The sequence below is a fragment of the Diplotaxodon limnothrissa genome, linkage group LG17, assembly GCF_057381915.1.
Source record: "Diplotaxodon limnothrissa isolate DT_005_m linkage group LG17, D_limnothrissa_male_GT1.1, whole genome shotgun sequence".
In the NCBI taxonomy this organism is placed as follows: domain Eukaryota; kingdom Metazoa; phylum Chordata; class Actinopteri; order Cichliformes; family Cichlidae; genus Diplotaxodon; species Diplotaxodon limnothrissa.
This window is the reverse complement of record NC_140612.1, coordinates 30,349,160-30,365,469: the sequence shown is the minus strand read 5'-3', so window position 1 is coordinate 30,365,469 and position 16,310 is coordinate 30,349,160. Positions and strand designations below refer to the sequence as shown.

Genomic DNA, 16,310 nt, shown 5'->3' with positions numbered 1-16,310 from the left:
CTGATCAACCGCAAACCTGTCAGTTTCACGCAAATGCTACTGAATGACTTAAAGATGTTGGGACTCTTACAGGCTACCGTGGAGCAGCTGCACATGAAACACTTTTTTTAAAGTCTGATGCGAGGCAGAAAAAAAAGTTTCAATAGTCGTGACGCCTTCGGTCCACCAACAGGAGGCCACAACTTTCTTCTTTTTTTTTTCTTCATTCATCTACCTCATTGCTTCACAGCCAATGGGATGGCTCACTGCGAACCAAAATGTCAACGGGATGACGTTGTTGCTGGCGTAGGGCTGCGTTTTTATGGCTCTACTAAAAGAATACAGTGGGAATGGACGAGCAGGAGACGCTGCTGGTCAGACTGTGCGCACTGTTGACCTCCGCAAACAGTGTTGGTTCATCGGGATTTCTCATAATAACCTCACTTGAGGATTTCGCCTTCTTTGCGCTTTCTTTGAGGGGATAAGTGCTGCTTAACCTCTCCAACTATATTTAATACAAGTATTATTATAACTAAAGGATACGAGTGGTAAGTTGCACGAACATTATTGCTCACACGTTTGTGACCTTTATTAAATATTGTTTTTAGTTTTATGCGCTAAACTTCACATTGAAAACATCCCGGCTTTTTGTGATCCATCGGACTTTAAACTAAATCCTGTACTCTTAGAGTAGATTTTAACAAGATTTGTTAGGGTACTTGTTAATATTTACTATTAATATGCAGAATGGGCATATTAGTAAGGTTTATTTTTGCATCTCAGTGAAGATGAAATTCACTGACATGCGTTGCTGAAGATTAGATGCGAGAAAAACTTCATATTCTCTGGCTTTCTTCACCTGTTTTGGTCCCAGAGGACACAGCATGCTGTCGTCCCTAAAGACCCTGCTGCTGTTCTCGGTCCTGTGCACACCGACCTCCAGCCTGTGCCTCCGTCTCTACCAGACGCGCCCCGACCTCCTCTGCGACGACCAGCTGGCACTCGGGGTCCGGAATGACCAAACTGAGCCTGGTTACTCCACTGGGGACGGCTGGGGGTCCCTCATGCAGTCCGCGGAGTATCTCTCCTCCTCATCCTCCACGTCGTCGTCCTCTTTCTCCTCTGCTGAATCCAGTCGGGAAAAAAGGACTTCAAGTCCCGCAAACTACCGCTTCTTGAGCCAGACCAAGCTCAGGGGCCAGATGCTCCGCAACAGCAACAAAGGGGACCGGAGGAGCAGACTGACCCTGTCCCTGGACGTCCCGACCAACATCATGAACGTGCTCTTTGATGTGGCCAAGGCCAAAAACCTGCGAGCCAAGGCGGCGGAGAACGCGCGTCTGCTGGCGCAAATTGGACGGAGGAAATGAAACATGGACAACTTTCATTTAACAGACAGCCATGACCAGTGTTGGCCTCTCAAAGTCTAATAAATTAGCATCTCTTATCATCCAAGTAAACATCCATTTGTTTCTCCGGGGGAACGATGCCGTGTTTAACAATACACAGGCTTTAAATTCAGCTGTTCGCCTGTAAAAGGAAATAATCTCACGCCTTCTTTTCTCCAGATCAAATCACTGAGACCATTTCCAACAGCAAAGGCACGTTTACTATATATATATATATATATATATATATATATATATATATATATATATATATATATATATATATATATATATATATATATATATATATATATATTCGTAGGAAAGGGAACTTGTGAAAAAGTAGATAACTACTGAAAAATGTTTTAAAACCAAGGTTAAATGTTACAGAAGATATGAGCGGATAAATTAGCTGTTGCTGCCTTCTTTTAAAAGTAATTGATTGATTTATTTTTAGTTCATTAAATATGTTTATTTATGCATTTATTGTACGTGCGAATAATCCACCTATATTAAATTACAAACTTTCTCAAGTACTTTGTTATAGCAGACAAACAAAATGACTAAAACACGTCCTCGGTTTTTCGGTTAAATTAATGTTTAATGTGATTGTTTTGCCCAGACTCAATAAATTCAAATAACTGGACGCGATGAGCAAAGCAGCTGGTTTTGCTTACAGCAATAAATAAATAAATATTAAAAAATGCAGCACTGTTGCATAATCTAATAATAATTTGATGTCCTGAGAAATGTTTTTTTTTAATTCCAGGATATGTGGGGTTTTTTTCTTTTTCATTCTTCATTTATTTATTTAAGAAGCTTTGTGTTTAAAAAAAAGTATGAATTCAGATTCAAGTTTTGAACTTTGAATGTGGCCGAAAAACAACACTGAGAAAAAAAAATACTGTACAAATCATCTGCAAGGTCATGAAATACAGTAAAATGCAATTGCATGGGAATGTATGTGTTCATCAGATGTCTCTTATTTTTATACTCAAAATAAAGGATTATTTTTCCTCAAATAAAGCAGGTGTAACGACATACATTTGCCTCTTTATATGCAATATCTATATCACTGAGATTCATTATATATTCTTAGAAAAGATCTTTTCACCACTTCATTGTTCACAAAGTTAAAGCCCGACTCACACACCTTCATGAAAACACTTTATCACCCAAATTTGTCTCATCATAGATATATTCATGTTTCACTTCATATTGTCAGCAAGTAATACATTACAGTGCAAACATATGCTTAAGGGACAGACTTTCAAGGTATAAACTTTAATTAGTGTTGCTATTGCTTGGCTTTACCACAAGAGGGCACCCTACCTTTCTATTCTTTTATGTCTTCTATTTATAAATAGATAGGATTTTGAAGTTGGGAGATTGCAATAAGCAGTGATGGATAATAATAATGTGGCTGGGCAATACGTGTGTCAAAAAACAAACAAGAAATTGGCATATCTGGATTTTGAATTCACCTGCCCCAGAAAACCATTCTTTACAAAGAATAATGTCGCCCTCTTGTGGTCATTTATGAAAGCTACATTCTAGTTTGTGACGGTCGGTAGCCTAAAGAGAGAGAGAAAAAAAAACAGGACACGTGTGTGAATGAGAAGGAGACAGGTGTGACAGTGAAGATGCAAAGCGTACAAGTAGTGATGCCACGGAGACCGCAGAGAAGAAGATGTAGTAAAGGTGAACAAATGAGAAGGAAAGGTACATGATCTGCCGTGGCGACCCCTATTGGTCTGTCAACACTACAGTTAAGGAGGGTCAGTGGTGCCTTCATTTCCCGAGCTCGCTGAAGAAGAACTGTATAGATTAGAAAGTGGTGGTGACCTTCTATCGCTATCACTATAGAAGCATCCTGGTGTACTGTGGAACAGTGTGATATGCATGATGCTCTGCAGCAGTTATAACGGCTGTCCAGATGCTAATAAACAGCACAAAATATAACTGACCGTGCATAGAAAACGTAAGATACCACCCAAGAACCTGAAAAATCAGTAAAAAAAACAGTTCTCACCCTGGAAACTTGCTCTTTGACCTGTTGCCCTCTGGTAGACATACCTGTAAATTAAAACAAGGACAAACACATTAAAAAACACCTTTTTATCCAAGTGCAATTACCCTCCTAAATCAAATATGACTACTGTGATGTACCTCAGCACCTTCTTCTAAATTCTTGACTACTTCATACTAAAATTAGAATTTGGTTTACCACGTTAATGACTTTTTTGTTGTTGTTGTTTTTTATACTGTGACACTTGAGATACCCGCAGAAGTAGCACCTCATCGTCACATTCTGATTATGATATATGCTGTTTGTAGCTGCTTAGCTTGAGATTGATCTTCAAGGAGCTTGTGTTTGCTGTGTTTATTCAGTTCAGGCAACAAAGGTAAACTTTTCATGACATATTTTAGTTGTTCTGTGCTGTAGCTGGTTCAGCCCTGTTACCAATACTCTAGTAGCTAAAAATACTGTTAAATAAATTAGTCACCTTCATACTTAATATATATCAATTCAAGCAACTTTTGAAAACTACTTTGCCTGACGTTTCAATAGTCAATTTTTTAAATAAATCTATTTATTTTTGTTGGGTTTTTTTGTAATATTAGTATTATATTTATTTTTCAAATCTTTGCCCAAATACACTATTTATATAATAATCAAACTATTATGAAGGCAGGAGATCAAACCCTTGTGAAAGTTCATGGTAGATGTAGTTGTGTAAATAGGGGACGGCAATTTTGAAATGAATTTCTTTTCTTTAGGTAATATAGCTATAGGGTTGCATTGGTTAGAGTAACTCACTCAATCTACTTAGAAAAGACTGTGGAAATACAAAATGTGAAAAAGGACTGAAAAAGGGCCTTTGGTCTACAAGTTGTGTCAGCTAAATAGGTTTTCCACAAATGTCATGGCACAAAGCCTGCAGTGAATAATTACTGTTTTTTAACGGTGATGTTTAATAAATTGGTTTATAATCACTTAAGAGACAAGAGACAAATGTGTTAACAAAATCAAAACAAAAATTGGATTTACTTGTTTATACCTTATTTTTATTATTATTATACATTAAATGCAATTTGGTTGGGACAAGGATTATTATGCATGGATTGTTGTTTTCGTGGGACTTTTTAATTCGAGTAACCCTCAGGATGTGTCAGAAGCGCCCCCTGCCGCTCCTTACGCGGAAATATTCTGACGTGTCTTCCGTCGACGTGGACGTTGCCACCGGACGTCAGTTTTCACTTCGGCTACGTGGAAGTAGCTTCTCATCTGTTGCGAGATTGAGAGCTGCTTTTGGCCTCATCTGTCAGCTTCGCGCTTTCAAAATGATTAAAAAATTTGATAAGAAAGACGAGGAGTCTGGTAAGACTGCAGAATTGTAATTTTAAACGGTTGTTACCGTTGAATAGTCTTGATTGGACTTTATGTTGTGGAAGCTAAAGCGGTGCTAGCCTGTTAGCTCACTAGCTAGGTAAACCTACGCTACCTGTCAGCTACCTTGAGCGATAAATGTGGTTTGCAAACAAACGTATGATTAAGATAATGGTTTAAAGAGAGTGTCAAAAACTGAGTTGACGTTGCATTTAAATCCACAGCTACTAAAACATCGGTTTTCTGTAGTTCAGCGTTAGCCGACCGTATTAGCATCGTCAGCTGGATGTTGTCATTTCTCTCCCAAGTCCAATTTATATGAGTGGAAGTTGTACCAGTTTCTGTTGACGTTAAGGAAGACTGTTTGGATATTTGCAGATATCCACAAGCTAACATACGCTAATAAGAAGATCAAATTAATATAAAGCAGGATTGATTCTATCTTATTGGTTTCTCATTGCCCATTTCTTCTCTACCCCTTCATATATGTGTTTGCTTTGAATAAGGTTCAGTAAAGTTTTAATGGATTATTTTTCTAACACAACTATTTCAACTCATTAGGAAGTGGCTCAAACCCTTTCCAGCACCTGGAGAAGAGTGCGGTCTTGCAGGAGGTAAAGCCTAAGATCAGTGCTGTTGAAAACGTGTTCCTCGCTCACAATAAACAAAGAAAAAAAAACGGACCAAAGAAAAGAATATTCAGTGTACTGAAATAAAAAGTGTGTTTTTTGTTTACAGGCTCGCATCTTCAATGAGACTCCCATTAATCCAAGAAGATGCCTCCACATTCTCACCAAGATTATCTATCTCCTCAACCAGGTAAAAAAAAAAAAAAAAAGGTAGACAAACTATGCTGTCTGTATGGCTTTGAGTTCATGACACCATCTTCTCTCATTCTCATATCTTTGTTCACACAGGGGGAGCATTTTGGGACCACAGAGGCCACTGAGGCTTTCTTTGCAATGACCAGGCTCTTTCAGTCCAATGATGTAAGAGGTCCCCTATTCATTTGATCTCTAATTAACTGGCTAAGCATTTCTTTTTAATTAATTCAGGTTTATGCTATTTCTCTTCTAGCAAACTTTGAGGAGGATGTGCTATCTAACTATCAAAGAGATGGCCAACATCTCTGAGGATGTCATCATCGTCACTAGCAGGTTTGTTCATTAAATGGCTTTTATTAGGGGTGCAACGATATTCGTATCGATATTGAACCGTTCGATACAGTGCTTTCGGTTCGGTACGCATATGTATCGAACAATACAACATTTGTAATTTATTTTATCAACTTTCCTTCTGACGATGCTGTCTGTGTTGAGCGCTCAGTGAATCTGCGTTCGACTACTCCGCCTAGGCTGCACTGTCGAGCGCAGATCCACTGAGCGCTCAACACAGACAGCATAGTCAGGAGGAAGAGCGCAGGGCACCTCCCCCACCCTCATTCAGATGTGGTGTTTGGAATTATTTTGGTTTTCATGTGACGTATGACCCTGAAGGTAAGCGAGTCATGGACTAAAGTAAAACAGTATGTTGGATGTGCCATGCAATGCTTAATTACATTGGTGTGAACTAGTGTGTTAGCGCAGTTAGCTCGTTAACGTGTTGGCCGTCTAGCCCCACGCACGGGGCGATCGGCGGTAGCTCGTTAACGGAGATTTGCCGTGTTGTGGCGTTAAGGTCATTTCAACGAGATTAACCTGAAAGCACTAGTGGGAACACAACGAATATGACTGCACATTTACGCAGACATCATCCTAGTGCAAAGACAAAAACAACAAGCATGCTACTAACTTTAGCCGAGTCATTTAGACAGCTGTTAGCACATGATTCTCCTTATGCTGCTGAGAATATAGCCCAGAAGAAGCGGATAGTATAGCTTTTATTTTGGAAAGAGACATTTCTCTGTAATAAACTCTCTTTTCCAAAGATGAGTGATTCCTCAATCAGATACAGGGCTCGCAATATCGCTAGCCCGACGTCCTGGGGCTAGCGATTTTTTCAGTCGGGCTACCAAAATCTATCTCTTCCCTGCCCGTCGGGCTATTGTAGGAAGAAAAAATATGTGTCAATGCTTTTGCATTCTTTCAGAAATGTAGCTGGGTAATTATGTCATTGGCATCGGTGAGCCACTGTCAATATGTGACATATTGAAATCGCGTTTGAATTTGCGCTTGTTTTTTTGCTTTCACTTTGCAATCGTGCGAACTGTGTATAGAGAGCGACAGCACTGATCTGTGAGTGATGATAATTTGCGCACCAATTCCTCTGACATCGTCTTATTAATCGTTAGCTTACTATGCAAACATGACAAGTAGGGCTGCTCAATTAATCGAATTTTAATCACGATTACGATCTGGGCTTTCAACGATCATTAAAAATGACTGAGCCGATTATTAGCCCCTCCCTCATGCTTTACTCTCGCGCTGCTCCGTGTGGCAAATCAAGCGCACTGCTCTGCATTTCGAACACGCGTCACAACAATTAAGAGGACCCGAGGGAAGCTCGGAAAGCTAAGCAGAAGTTATTTGGAGAGGAGTGGACTGCCGTTGGTTGAAAAGAGAGGTAAAGAAAAAAAACTTCAGTGGTGTGGAAACATTATGGGTTCGCGGAGTCAGACGTGGATCAAGTAGACACAGTGTGTAAACTTTGCTATGGTGTCGTAGCTGCACCACAGAGCAACACTGCAAAGTTCACATTTTTCATTTATTTCTTATATTGCAAACATTTGCACTGTTATCAGTATTTGCACACTATTTTATATTATTTTTTAAAGTCATTATTCAATACATTGTTATTGTTAAACCTTTAAAGCCGGTCAGAGCAGCATCCTCGTTTTGTATAACTATTTTTAAATCCCTGTAGAACCTGAACCGCTAAGCTAGCACAATAAATTTTTTTCCATATGAAATCGGAGGAGTTGTACTTACATCTTATGCCATCAGCTTGTCCTAGGTCACGGTTTCCTTCCACATATAGCTTTGCAAAAATTGCATAAAAAGCGCTTGCAGGAACAAAAACATAATATTCCAGAAACAGCTTTGCCGATCCGATCAGCTGTTCTTAACACTTCCCACATTGAAAAAGACGTCAACGTGAACTATCGCAAGTGACGTCATTTTCGCGGAAAATGTAGTTTTTTACTTGTAGGCCTTAGAACTCGAATTGCACTGCTGGAAATAGTTTATTTTGATGCACATGCACATTCTTTGCAAATTTGCATCATAGGATTGTTTTTTTTGTTTTTCCTGCAGTATATAAAAATTGCTTTATCTCCAAAAAAAAAACTATGAAGACACTCAAAATAAATTTCCTGTTGTTGTAAACTATTTTTTGCAACTTTTTTGTATTTAAAGCTTTTAGGGATAAACTTCTTAAATTTCTCCAAGTAGAAATATATGTAAAAAAACAAAACAAAAACGATTTTCAATTTTTTTTGTAGTTTATTGCACTTTTTTGCAATTAATGTAGTTACTATGGACTTAATACATACACATTTTTAAAATATGGGCTATAACAGTTGTATTGATGTATAGCAACGTGAAATGCTCCCACAAATGGCACTACAGCATGTAAAAAAAAAAAAAAAAAAAAAAAAAGCTCTGGCGGACGAAATAAATATCGTCAAATAATCGTGATCTCAATTTCAGTGAAAATAATCGTGATTATCATTTTTGCCATAATCGAGCAGCCCTAATGACAAGTGAAATCTCCCGCAGCAAGCTTAAACATGTGAGAGGTTGATCGCGCAGAGAATCGCTGAGCTTATGTGAGTGCGTGTGTAAAAGCAGCAGGATTTATATTTGACTATGATGACCTGGATGACTGAGAACCTTCACAGACAGATATATATTTTAGTTCTGCTGAACCAAATAAGACAGGTCAGGGTGAAGAAGTGACAGCCAAAGAAAAGCTTACCACAAAACGGAGAAGTTATGACAAATCAGACTATAAGGCAAAAAGAAAGTGCAGCTTTATGGTTTCATGGACAAAATAATTTCTGTGGCTGCAATATGACGAGCTAAATAACCAGGGCTGCACATAAGTGGTCCGCAGGTGCGCATTCGCTGTCAAAATAAGAAACACGCACAAGGGTTAGGGTTAAATTTAAAAACTGTACTTTTGAGTTAAAATATATATTTATAATTTTAATAAATGACAAATTAAGAAGGCATGAACATTTTTTTGTATCGAAAAAATATCGAACCGTGACACCAAAGTATCGAACCGAACCGTGAATTTTGTGTATCGTTGCACCCCTAGCTTTTATGTATACATTTATGTACATACTGATTTCTTATTTCTCAAATAAAACAGAAGAGTAAAAATAAGCAAAAAGTATTTGCACACCAGTTTTATAGTTGTACTAGCAGTGCACCTCTTAACCATTATTACTAGCAAAATGGAATATTTGATGGTATAAAGTCTGATGAGAACAATATCTTAAAGTTGTTTGCAAAGAAAATTATGATTTTTGCAATAGTGTGCTTTTTCTTTTGGCATTCTAGTGTCTTTATTTATTTCTTGCCTGGTATTTTATAGCTTGACCAAAGACATGACTGGGAAGGAGGATGTATACAGAGGACCTGCCATTAGAGCTCTCTGCAGGATTACAGATGTGAGTGCTGCTTAATTTCTGTTCAGAAGAGGAAATTGCTTTTGTCTTTTCTTATTAATGTCATGTTTTTAAGGTAAGAAACTGAAGCATCTTTTAATTTTTCGGTCTTTCCCACAGACGACCATGCTGCAGGCTATTGAGAGATACATGAAGCAGGCTATTGTTGACAAGGTTCCCAGTGTGTCCAGTTCAGCTTTGGTCTCCTCGCTGGTATGAATTGGGCTCATTTTTTTTTTCTTTCAGTGTTATTCTCAGAAAAAAATCTCTTTTGAGATTTTTCTGACATTTCTACACAATTAAAAGTTTGTTATTCACTTCCTTCATGGTGGACTATAATGTTCTTTCCACTTCAATTCTTCAGCACATGGTGAAGATGAGCTATGATGTGGTGAAGCGCTGGGTGAATGAAGCCCAGGAGGCTGCTTCCAGTGACAACATCATGGTTCAGGTGGGTAGGAACAGAAGAAAAACTACAGAATTAATGTTTTCTAGTGCGGTTTGCTTCATTTGGTTAATATTGAGAATAGTGAATATTATTCCTGAATAGAAATTAGTTTAAAGTGGCTGCTTATTTGTGTCCTGTTCTCTAGTACCACGCCCTGGGCCTGTTGTATCACCTCAGGAAGAATGACCGCCTCGCTGTGACCAAGATGCTCAACAAGTTCACCAAGTCTGGTCTTAAGTCTCCCTTTGCCTACTGCATGCTCATCCGGATTGCAAGTAAACTGCTGGACGAGACAGAGGGAGGGTGAGTAGACCAGCAGCAGTTTGCCCACATATCTTTTGTGTATCATACTAAATTTCAGTCTTGATGTCATGTTGACATGGGTTTTATCCTCGTATTTACAGTCATGACAGCCCCTTGTTTGACTTCATCGAGAGCTGCCTGAGGAACAAGAATGAGATGGTGGTGTATGAGGCTGCTTCTGCTATTGTCCATATGCCCAACTGCACTGCCAGGGAGCTGGCCCCTGCTGTGTCAGGTTACTAGTTTACTCACATATTATTCATAAATGTGCTAAAAAGTTTATATTGTAAATGAGCAATTTTTGTCTTACTGCATCAATCTCATTTTAAATGTATATCTTCCTGCAGTGTTGCAGCTCTTCTGCAGCTCTCCTAAAGCTGCATTAAGATACGCTGCTGTCAGGACCCTCAATAAGGTACAGCTGCACACTCCCTTCCTGCAAAATATGGCTTGTTTTTTAAGGAAGGTTTAAGTACCAAACACTGATGCATAAACAGCCATGAGTTGTTTAATCACAGCAACATAAAAATAACCTATTACAATTAAAAACATAACTCTGGATGTAGTATAACTACATTAATATTTCCTTTGTGTCCACTAGGTGGCCATGAAGCATCCATCAGCCGTGACTGCGTGCAACCTGGACCTTGAGAACCTGATCACCGATTCTAACCGCAGCATTGCCACGCTAGCCATCACCACTCTTCTGAAGACTGGCAGTGAGAGCAGCGTGGATCGGCTCATGAAGCAGATCTCCTCTTTTGTCTCAGAGATCTCAGATGAGTTCAAGGTCAGGCGCTTTTGTTTTAAATAATGCACATAAATATTCGCAGGCACAAAGTTCTACAATATTTTCTCAATGGCTTAATCACTATACAATATTATTGCAATTTTAAACAACTGCAATATGCTGAGTATATATAAGTTATATTGGGATATATTGTTTCTGCTAGCTTTGCCATTCCTTGCTAATGTTGTCGCAGGATGGTGGCAGATGAGACGACCCCTCGTGTTTGTAGCAGTTCCAGAAAATGTTATTGCTGTCTGGTGCTTTTAACCCTTTAAAACCGGTCAGAGTGGGCACGCTCCGTTTTGCGTAGCTATTTTTAAATCCCGGTAGCACTGCAACCACATGAGCTAACGCAATAATTTATTTTGCATATGAAGCCGGAGGAGTTGTACTTACATCTTTATGCCATCAGCTTGTCCTAAGTCACAGTTTCCTTCCACATAAAGCTTTGCAAAAACTGCATAAAAAGCACTTGCAGCAACAAAACCATAATATTCCAGAAACACGCTTTGCCGATCCGATCAGCTGTTCATAACACTTCCTACGTCCATCAGCACGAACTGTCGCATGTCCGCCATGACCTGCCCGAAACCGGAAGTGACGTCATTTTCGCGGAAATGTAGTTTTTTACCATCAAGGCCTCATGAGCCTATACTGGTGTTTTTAAAAGTTATGTTTGACTTTATGACTTTCTGTGTCGTTTCTGGGATGCTTAGGACTCAAATTGCACTGCTGGAAATAGTTTATTTTGATGCATATGCTGCTTTTTTGCAAATTTGCACTATAATATTTATTTTTGTTTTTCCTGCAGTGTATAGAAATTGGTGTATTTCAAAAATAAAACTATGAAGACACTCAAAATAAATTTTGTGTGGTGGGAAACTATTTTGTGCAACTTTTTTGTATTTACAGTTTTGAGGGATAAGCCTCTTAAATTTCTCTAATTAGAAATATATGTTAAAAAAACACAAACGTTTTTCAATTTTTTTGTAGTTTATTGCACTTTTTGCAATTTATGTCATTACTATGCACTTAATGCATGCATATTATTAAAATTTAGGCTGTAATGGTTGTATTGATGTATAGCAACTTGAAATGCTCCCAAAAATGGCTCTGCAACATGTAAACATATAATATAAGCTCTGGCGGACTTGGTTCTATGGTAGGTCTTAAAGGGTTAAATGCCATCAGTGCCCTTTGTCCTGTCCTGGTTAGGAAATCCAAAATAAGCTCATACCTTTGGGTTAAATTTTCGCTGTGCTTTGTTGATTTCTTTTTCCAATATCGCTGTCTTTATCAACTTCTTCCTCTACGCTGAAGGTCACTAGAAAAAACCTGAACAGCACCATCTGGTGGAGTAAATAAGCAGTTGATTTTATAGTACTGAATTTGCGTTTGCGTTTTCTAAAATAACACATCGATATTTGGTGTCCCTGTATCGATATAATATTGCCACACAAAAAATCGCAATATTATGGAAACCAGCCATGAAAACATGCAGGTTGTAGATGAAAAGTGTCATTGTGGTATTACAACTGGATATTAGCTTCTTTTGGGAGAAAAAAGATCAATTTTTAAAATGAGTTTTAGTGCTTTGCTCCTACTTAAAAACAAATCCCATTACCTTTGTTCTGATTTCTGATGTCCTAAATGTGTGTTTTTATTTCAGGTGGTTGTGGTGCAGGCCATCAGTGCTCTCTGCCAGAAGTATCCCAGGAAGCACAGCGTCATGATGAACTTCTTGTCCAACATGCTCAGAGATGATGTAAGTCATATAAAAGTGTATTGTCTACATTGGGCATTTGACTTTTTGAGTTTTCTTGTGTGTTTGTTTTTTTTATAACAGATATAGAATCTGCATACTACAATGAGTCACTGTAATAATATTTTTTGCAGGGTGGATTTGAGTACAAGCGGGCCATCGTGGACTGCATCATCAGCATCATCGAGGAGAACCCTGAGAGCAAAGAGACGGGCTTGGCCCATCTGTGCGAGTTTATCGAGGACTGCGAGCACACTGTGCTTGCCACAAAGATCCTGCACCTGATGGGTAAAGAGGGTCCACGCACCCCGCAGCCCTCCAAGTACATTCGCTTTATTTTCAACCGAGTGGTGCTGGAGAGCGAGGCTGTCCGTGCAGGTGAGACGAGTAGGAGAGCATGCACCCCAGAAGTTTGACCTTAAATCTGTAACATCCATAGGCAGAGGCTGATACTTCTTATTTTGGCAGCTTTAGTTAATTTTCTTCCAATTTTTTTTAGGCTATTTACTAACGAGATAAAACATTTGTTTGTGTCATGCTCCACTTTTAGCTGCTGTCAGCGCTTTGGCTAAATTTGGAGCTCAGAATGATGATCTGCTGCCAAGTGTCCTGGTTCTTTTGCAGAGGTATTCATTGGTTTTGTTTGAGTGTATGTGTGTGCGCGTGTGTGCACTTTTGAAAGTACACAGTGGATAAACTCTTTGTGTGTCAGTGCGGTATAATTTTTAACACAGCTCTGTTTGCACAGGTGTATGATGGACAGTGATGATGAGGTGCGCGACAGAGCTACTTTCTACATGAACGTGCTCCAGCAGAAGCAGAAGGCTCTGAATGCTGCCTACATCTTTAATGGTAAATTGCAGTTGGTTTTCAAAATAAAAGAGCCGTCAAGGCAGTTTGTTTGTCAAGCACTCAGCAGGTGATGTGCTGAGTCTCCTTGTATGTGTGTTTCAGGACTTTCTGTTTCCATTCCTGGTTTGGAGAAGTCCCTCCACCAGTACACCTTGGAGCCCTCAGAGAAACCTTTTGATATGAAGACAGTCCCTCTGGCCACTGCTCCAATCACAGAGCAGAAAACGGGTACGACCACAGGGATTTGTTTATTTTTTTTAGTAACCGAGAAACTGTCACGTTCAGGAATCAGATCTTTAAGAACAATTTTATTTGTCCGCTCAGAAATCGCCCCAGTCGCTACAAGCAAGCTTCCAGAAAAGCTGGCCCCATCACGCCAGGACATTTATCAGGGTAAATGAACAGCATCTGTTGTTTTGCGATGATCGGAGATGTGCGTTCACCTTTGTGGTCATTTCGATGTAGCTGATAAAATCCCTGCTTCGTCTTACATCTGTTTTTGTTCACATCATTGCCAGAACAACTTGTGGCCATCCCAGAATTCCAGGGTCTCGGCCCGCTGTTCAAGTCTTCGGAGCCGGTGCAGCTGACGGAGGCTGAGACTGAATACGTGGTGCGCTGCATCAAACACACGTTCGCCGGACACATGGTGTTCCAGTTCGACTGCACGAACACTCTAAACGACCAGCTGCTGCAGAAGGTACCGCAGTTTTGTTTCACAACTACCTGAAGTTTAATAATATTTTTAAACATATCAGCATATGAAACGTGTGAATATGTTTGATTCTTTCTTCTAGGTGGTGGTGCAGATGGAGCCCTCGGAGGCCTATGAGGTCGTACACTGTGTCCCTGCCCCAAGCCTCCCATACAGTCAGCCTGGTTCTTGTTACACTTTGATCCGGCTTCCCGATGACGACCCCACAGCTGGTACGAACATTCAGACATCACCAGTGTTTAAGCTGCTTAAATGCCAAGTTTGGGTGATTTATGCTTCCTGTCTGTTCGCAGTGTCTTGTACGTTCAGCTGTACTATGAAGTACCTGGTGAGGGACTGCGACCCCAACACAGGAGAGCCTGACGATGACGGTTATGATGATGAATATGTGGTATGTAATAGAAAATGTGTGACTTTATTTATATTTGCCCTTCAGCTGTAAAAAGGCAGGAGTATTTTTATTATCCTGCTGCCTGACGTGTGAATGCATTAACTCAAAAATGAGGCAGCTTCAAATCGATACCACAGGTGTATCTACTAAAAATCTTGGACAAGTTTAAATTTCAGTGACCTCGATCTCAAGGTGAAGGTAAGGGGTCAGGTTTTCTGAAAATCGTGAACGAGGGTTTTGAAATTGATACCATAGGTGTGTACGAGGAGGCGGACGGGTAGCGTTGGCGGTTAACATGTTTTAGCATCAAACTAAACCTCTTCCTTTGTTTTGGGCGACTTTCTTTAGTTGGAGGATCTAGAGGTAACGGTTGCAGACCACATCCAGAAGGTTCTGAAACCAAATTTCGGAGCAGCGTGGGAAGAAGTAGGAGACGAATTTGAGAAGGAAGAAACTTTTGCCCTGGCATCTGTACGAACTCTGGATGGTACGGACAATTAGAAGTTAATTTTGTAATATAACCTTTATTTAGTTAGCATGTATAGGATAAACTGACCTAAACCACTGTCGTGAAACTTTTTTGTGTTTTTGTGTGCAGAGGCGGTGGGTAACATTATCAACTTCCTGGGAATGCAGCCATGTGAGCGCTCCGACAAAGTTCCTGAAAATAAGAACTCACACGTCCTCTTCCTTGCTGGTGAGTGTCTGATATCAGGATATTGATAACTGTATGCAAGTTTAACTTCAACTTGATCTATAAAATATTAATACTGTAAATTTCTTTGAGTTGCTTGAAGACGTTTCACCTCTCATCTGAGAAGCTTCTTCAGCTTCTTCATCTATAATCCAGTTTTGAGATCCCTTCCTAGACGCCTTAACACCCACTCACATCCTGGGCCATCCGATCTCAGGAAATCACATATAAGGTGGGGGCCAGGTTTCACAATGAGCTCACCCGAAACCCTGGCTGATTGGGACCCACACCCGCTTTCACACCTTGGCTCAGGCGATTAGAGGATCATCAGGGGGTCCTTTTGTCCCTCTGTGGGGGGAAACTCCCACTGGGTTTAAATCTGGGACTCTCCACCATTTGACCTTAGAACTGAAGAAGCTTCTCGGATGAGAGGTGAAACATCTTCAAGCAACCTAAAGAAGTCCAGACGCTTTTCTTTCCAAGCTCCTTAGACTACGATGACCTGGATGACTGAGAACCTTCACAGAAATACTGTAAATATGTGTATATGTTGTGAGTAAAAACTTTTCCACTCTCACTCTAAGGTGTGTTTCGCGGCGGTCACGACGTGCTGGTTCGGGCTCGGCTCGCGCTGGCCGACGGCGTCACCATGCAGGTGACGGTTCGTAGCGGAGACGAGAACGTCGTCGATGTCATCTTGGCTTCGGTGGGTTAAAATGGTCGTCATACAGCTTTGTGCCAACGCGACAAGAAGACCTTTCATCCCTGTTCAACCACCTGAAACGTCACTTAGTTCTTCACAGATCTGAAATTCTATTTCATGAATGTTTTATTACTTCTAGTGTATAAACTAAAAAGTGTTCTCTCGCTGTTTCTTTATATTTTCTGCTGGTCCTCATGTTTTGTTATCTGTCAAAACTACAATAAATCATGACTGTCCAAGTTCTGGCTGCTTAATTTATTCCAGTTGGAAATCAAGAAAAAA

General features: G+C 39.9%; 2 protein-coding genes across 2 annotated transcripts; both read left to right on the top strand.

The window, feature by feature from the left end:
* Nucleotides 1–863: 863 nt before the first annotated feature.
* ucn3l (urocortin 3, like) lies at nucleotides 864–1,349 on the top strand. Its single transcript, XM_085376474.1, has one exon. The coding sequence runs from the start codon at nucleotides 864–866 to the stop codon at nucleotides 1,347–1,349; it is 486 nt and encodes a 161-aa protein (XP_085232600.1).
* A 3,279-nt stretch (nucleotides 1,350–4,628) lies between these two features.
* copg2 (COPI coat complex subunit gamma 2) lies at nucleotides 4,629–16,256 on the top strand. Its single transcript, XM_085375456.1, has 24 exons — nucleotides 4,629–4,749; nucleotides 5,320–5,372; nucleotides 5,497–5,577; nucleotides 5,676–5,747; nucleotides 5,836–5,915; nucleotides 9,298–9,373; nucleotides 9,491–9,583; nucleotides 9,735–9,821; nucleotides 9,964–10,121; nucleotides 10,223–10,356; nucleotides 10,469–10,536; nucleotides 10,723–10,911; nucleotides 12,581–12,676; nucleotides 12,808–13,051; nucleotides 13,224–13,299; nucleotides 13,422–13,525; nucleotides 13,628–13,753; nucleotides 13,850–13,918; nucleotides 14,044–14,225; nucleotides 14,323–14,452; nucleotides 14,534–14,631; nucleotides 14,980–15,118; nucleotides 15,230–15,328; nucleotides 15,910–16,256. Exons 1-24 carry the CDS (start codon nucleotides 4,713–4,715, stop codon nucleotides 16,038–16,040), a joined length of 2,622 nt encoding a protein of 873 aa, XP_085231582.1. The 5' UTR covers nucleotides 4,629–4,712; the 3' UTR covers nucleotides 16,041–16,256.
* Nucleotides 16,257–16,310: the final 54 nt, after the last annotated feature.

What these genes read in the sequence shown, in the direction of transcription:
- ucn3l (XM_085376474.1), top strand. Translation starts at nt 864, where the DNA reads ATGCTGTCGTCCCTAAAGACCCTGCTGCTGTTCTCGGTCCTGTGCACA.
- copg2 (XM_085375456.1), top strand. Translation starts at nt 4,713, where the DNA reads ATGATTAAAAAATTTGATAAGAAAGACGAGGAGTCTG. An exon ending in GTGACAACATCATGGTTCAG is followed by an intron (nt 9,822 to 9,963) that starts GTGGGTAGGAAC and finishes CCTGTTCTCTAG; the next exon opens with TACCACGCCCTGGGCCTGTT. An exon ending in ACACGTCCTCTTCCTTGCTG is followed by an intron (nt 15,329 to 15,909) that starts GTGAGTGTCTGA and finishes TCTCACTCTAAG; the next exon opens with GTGTGTTTCGCGGCGGTCAC.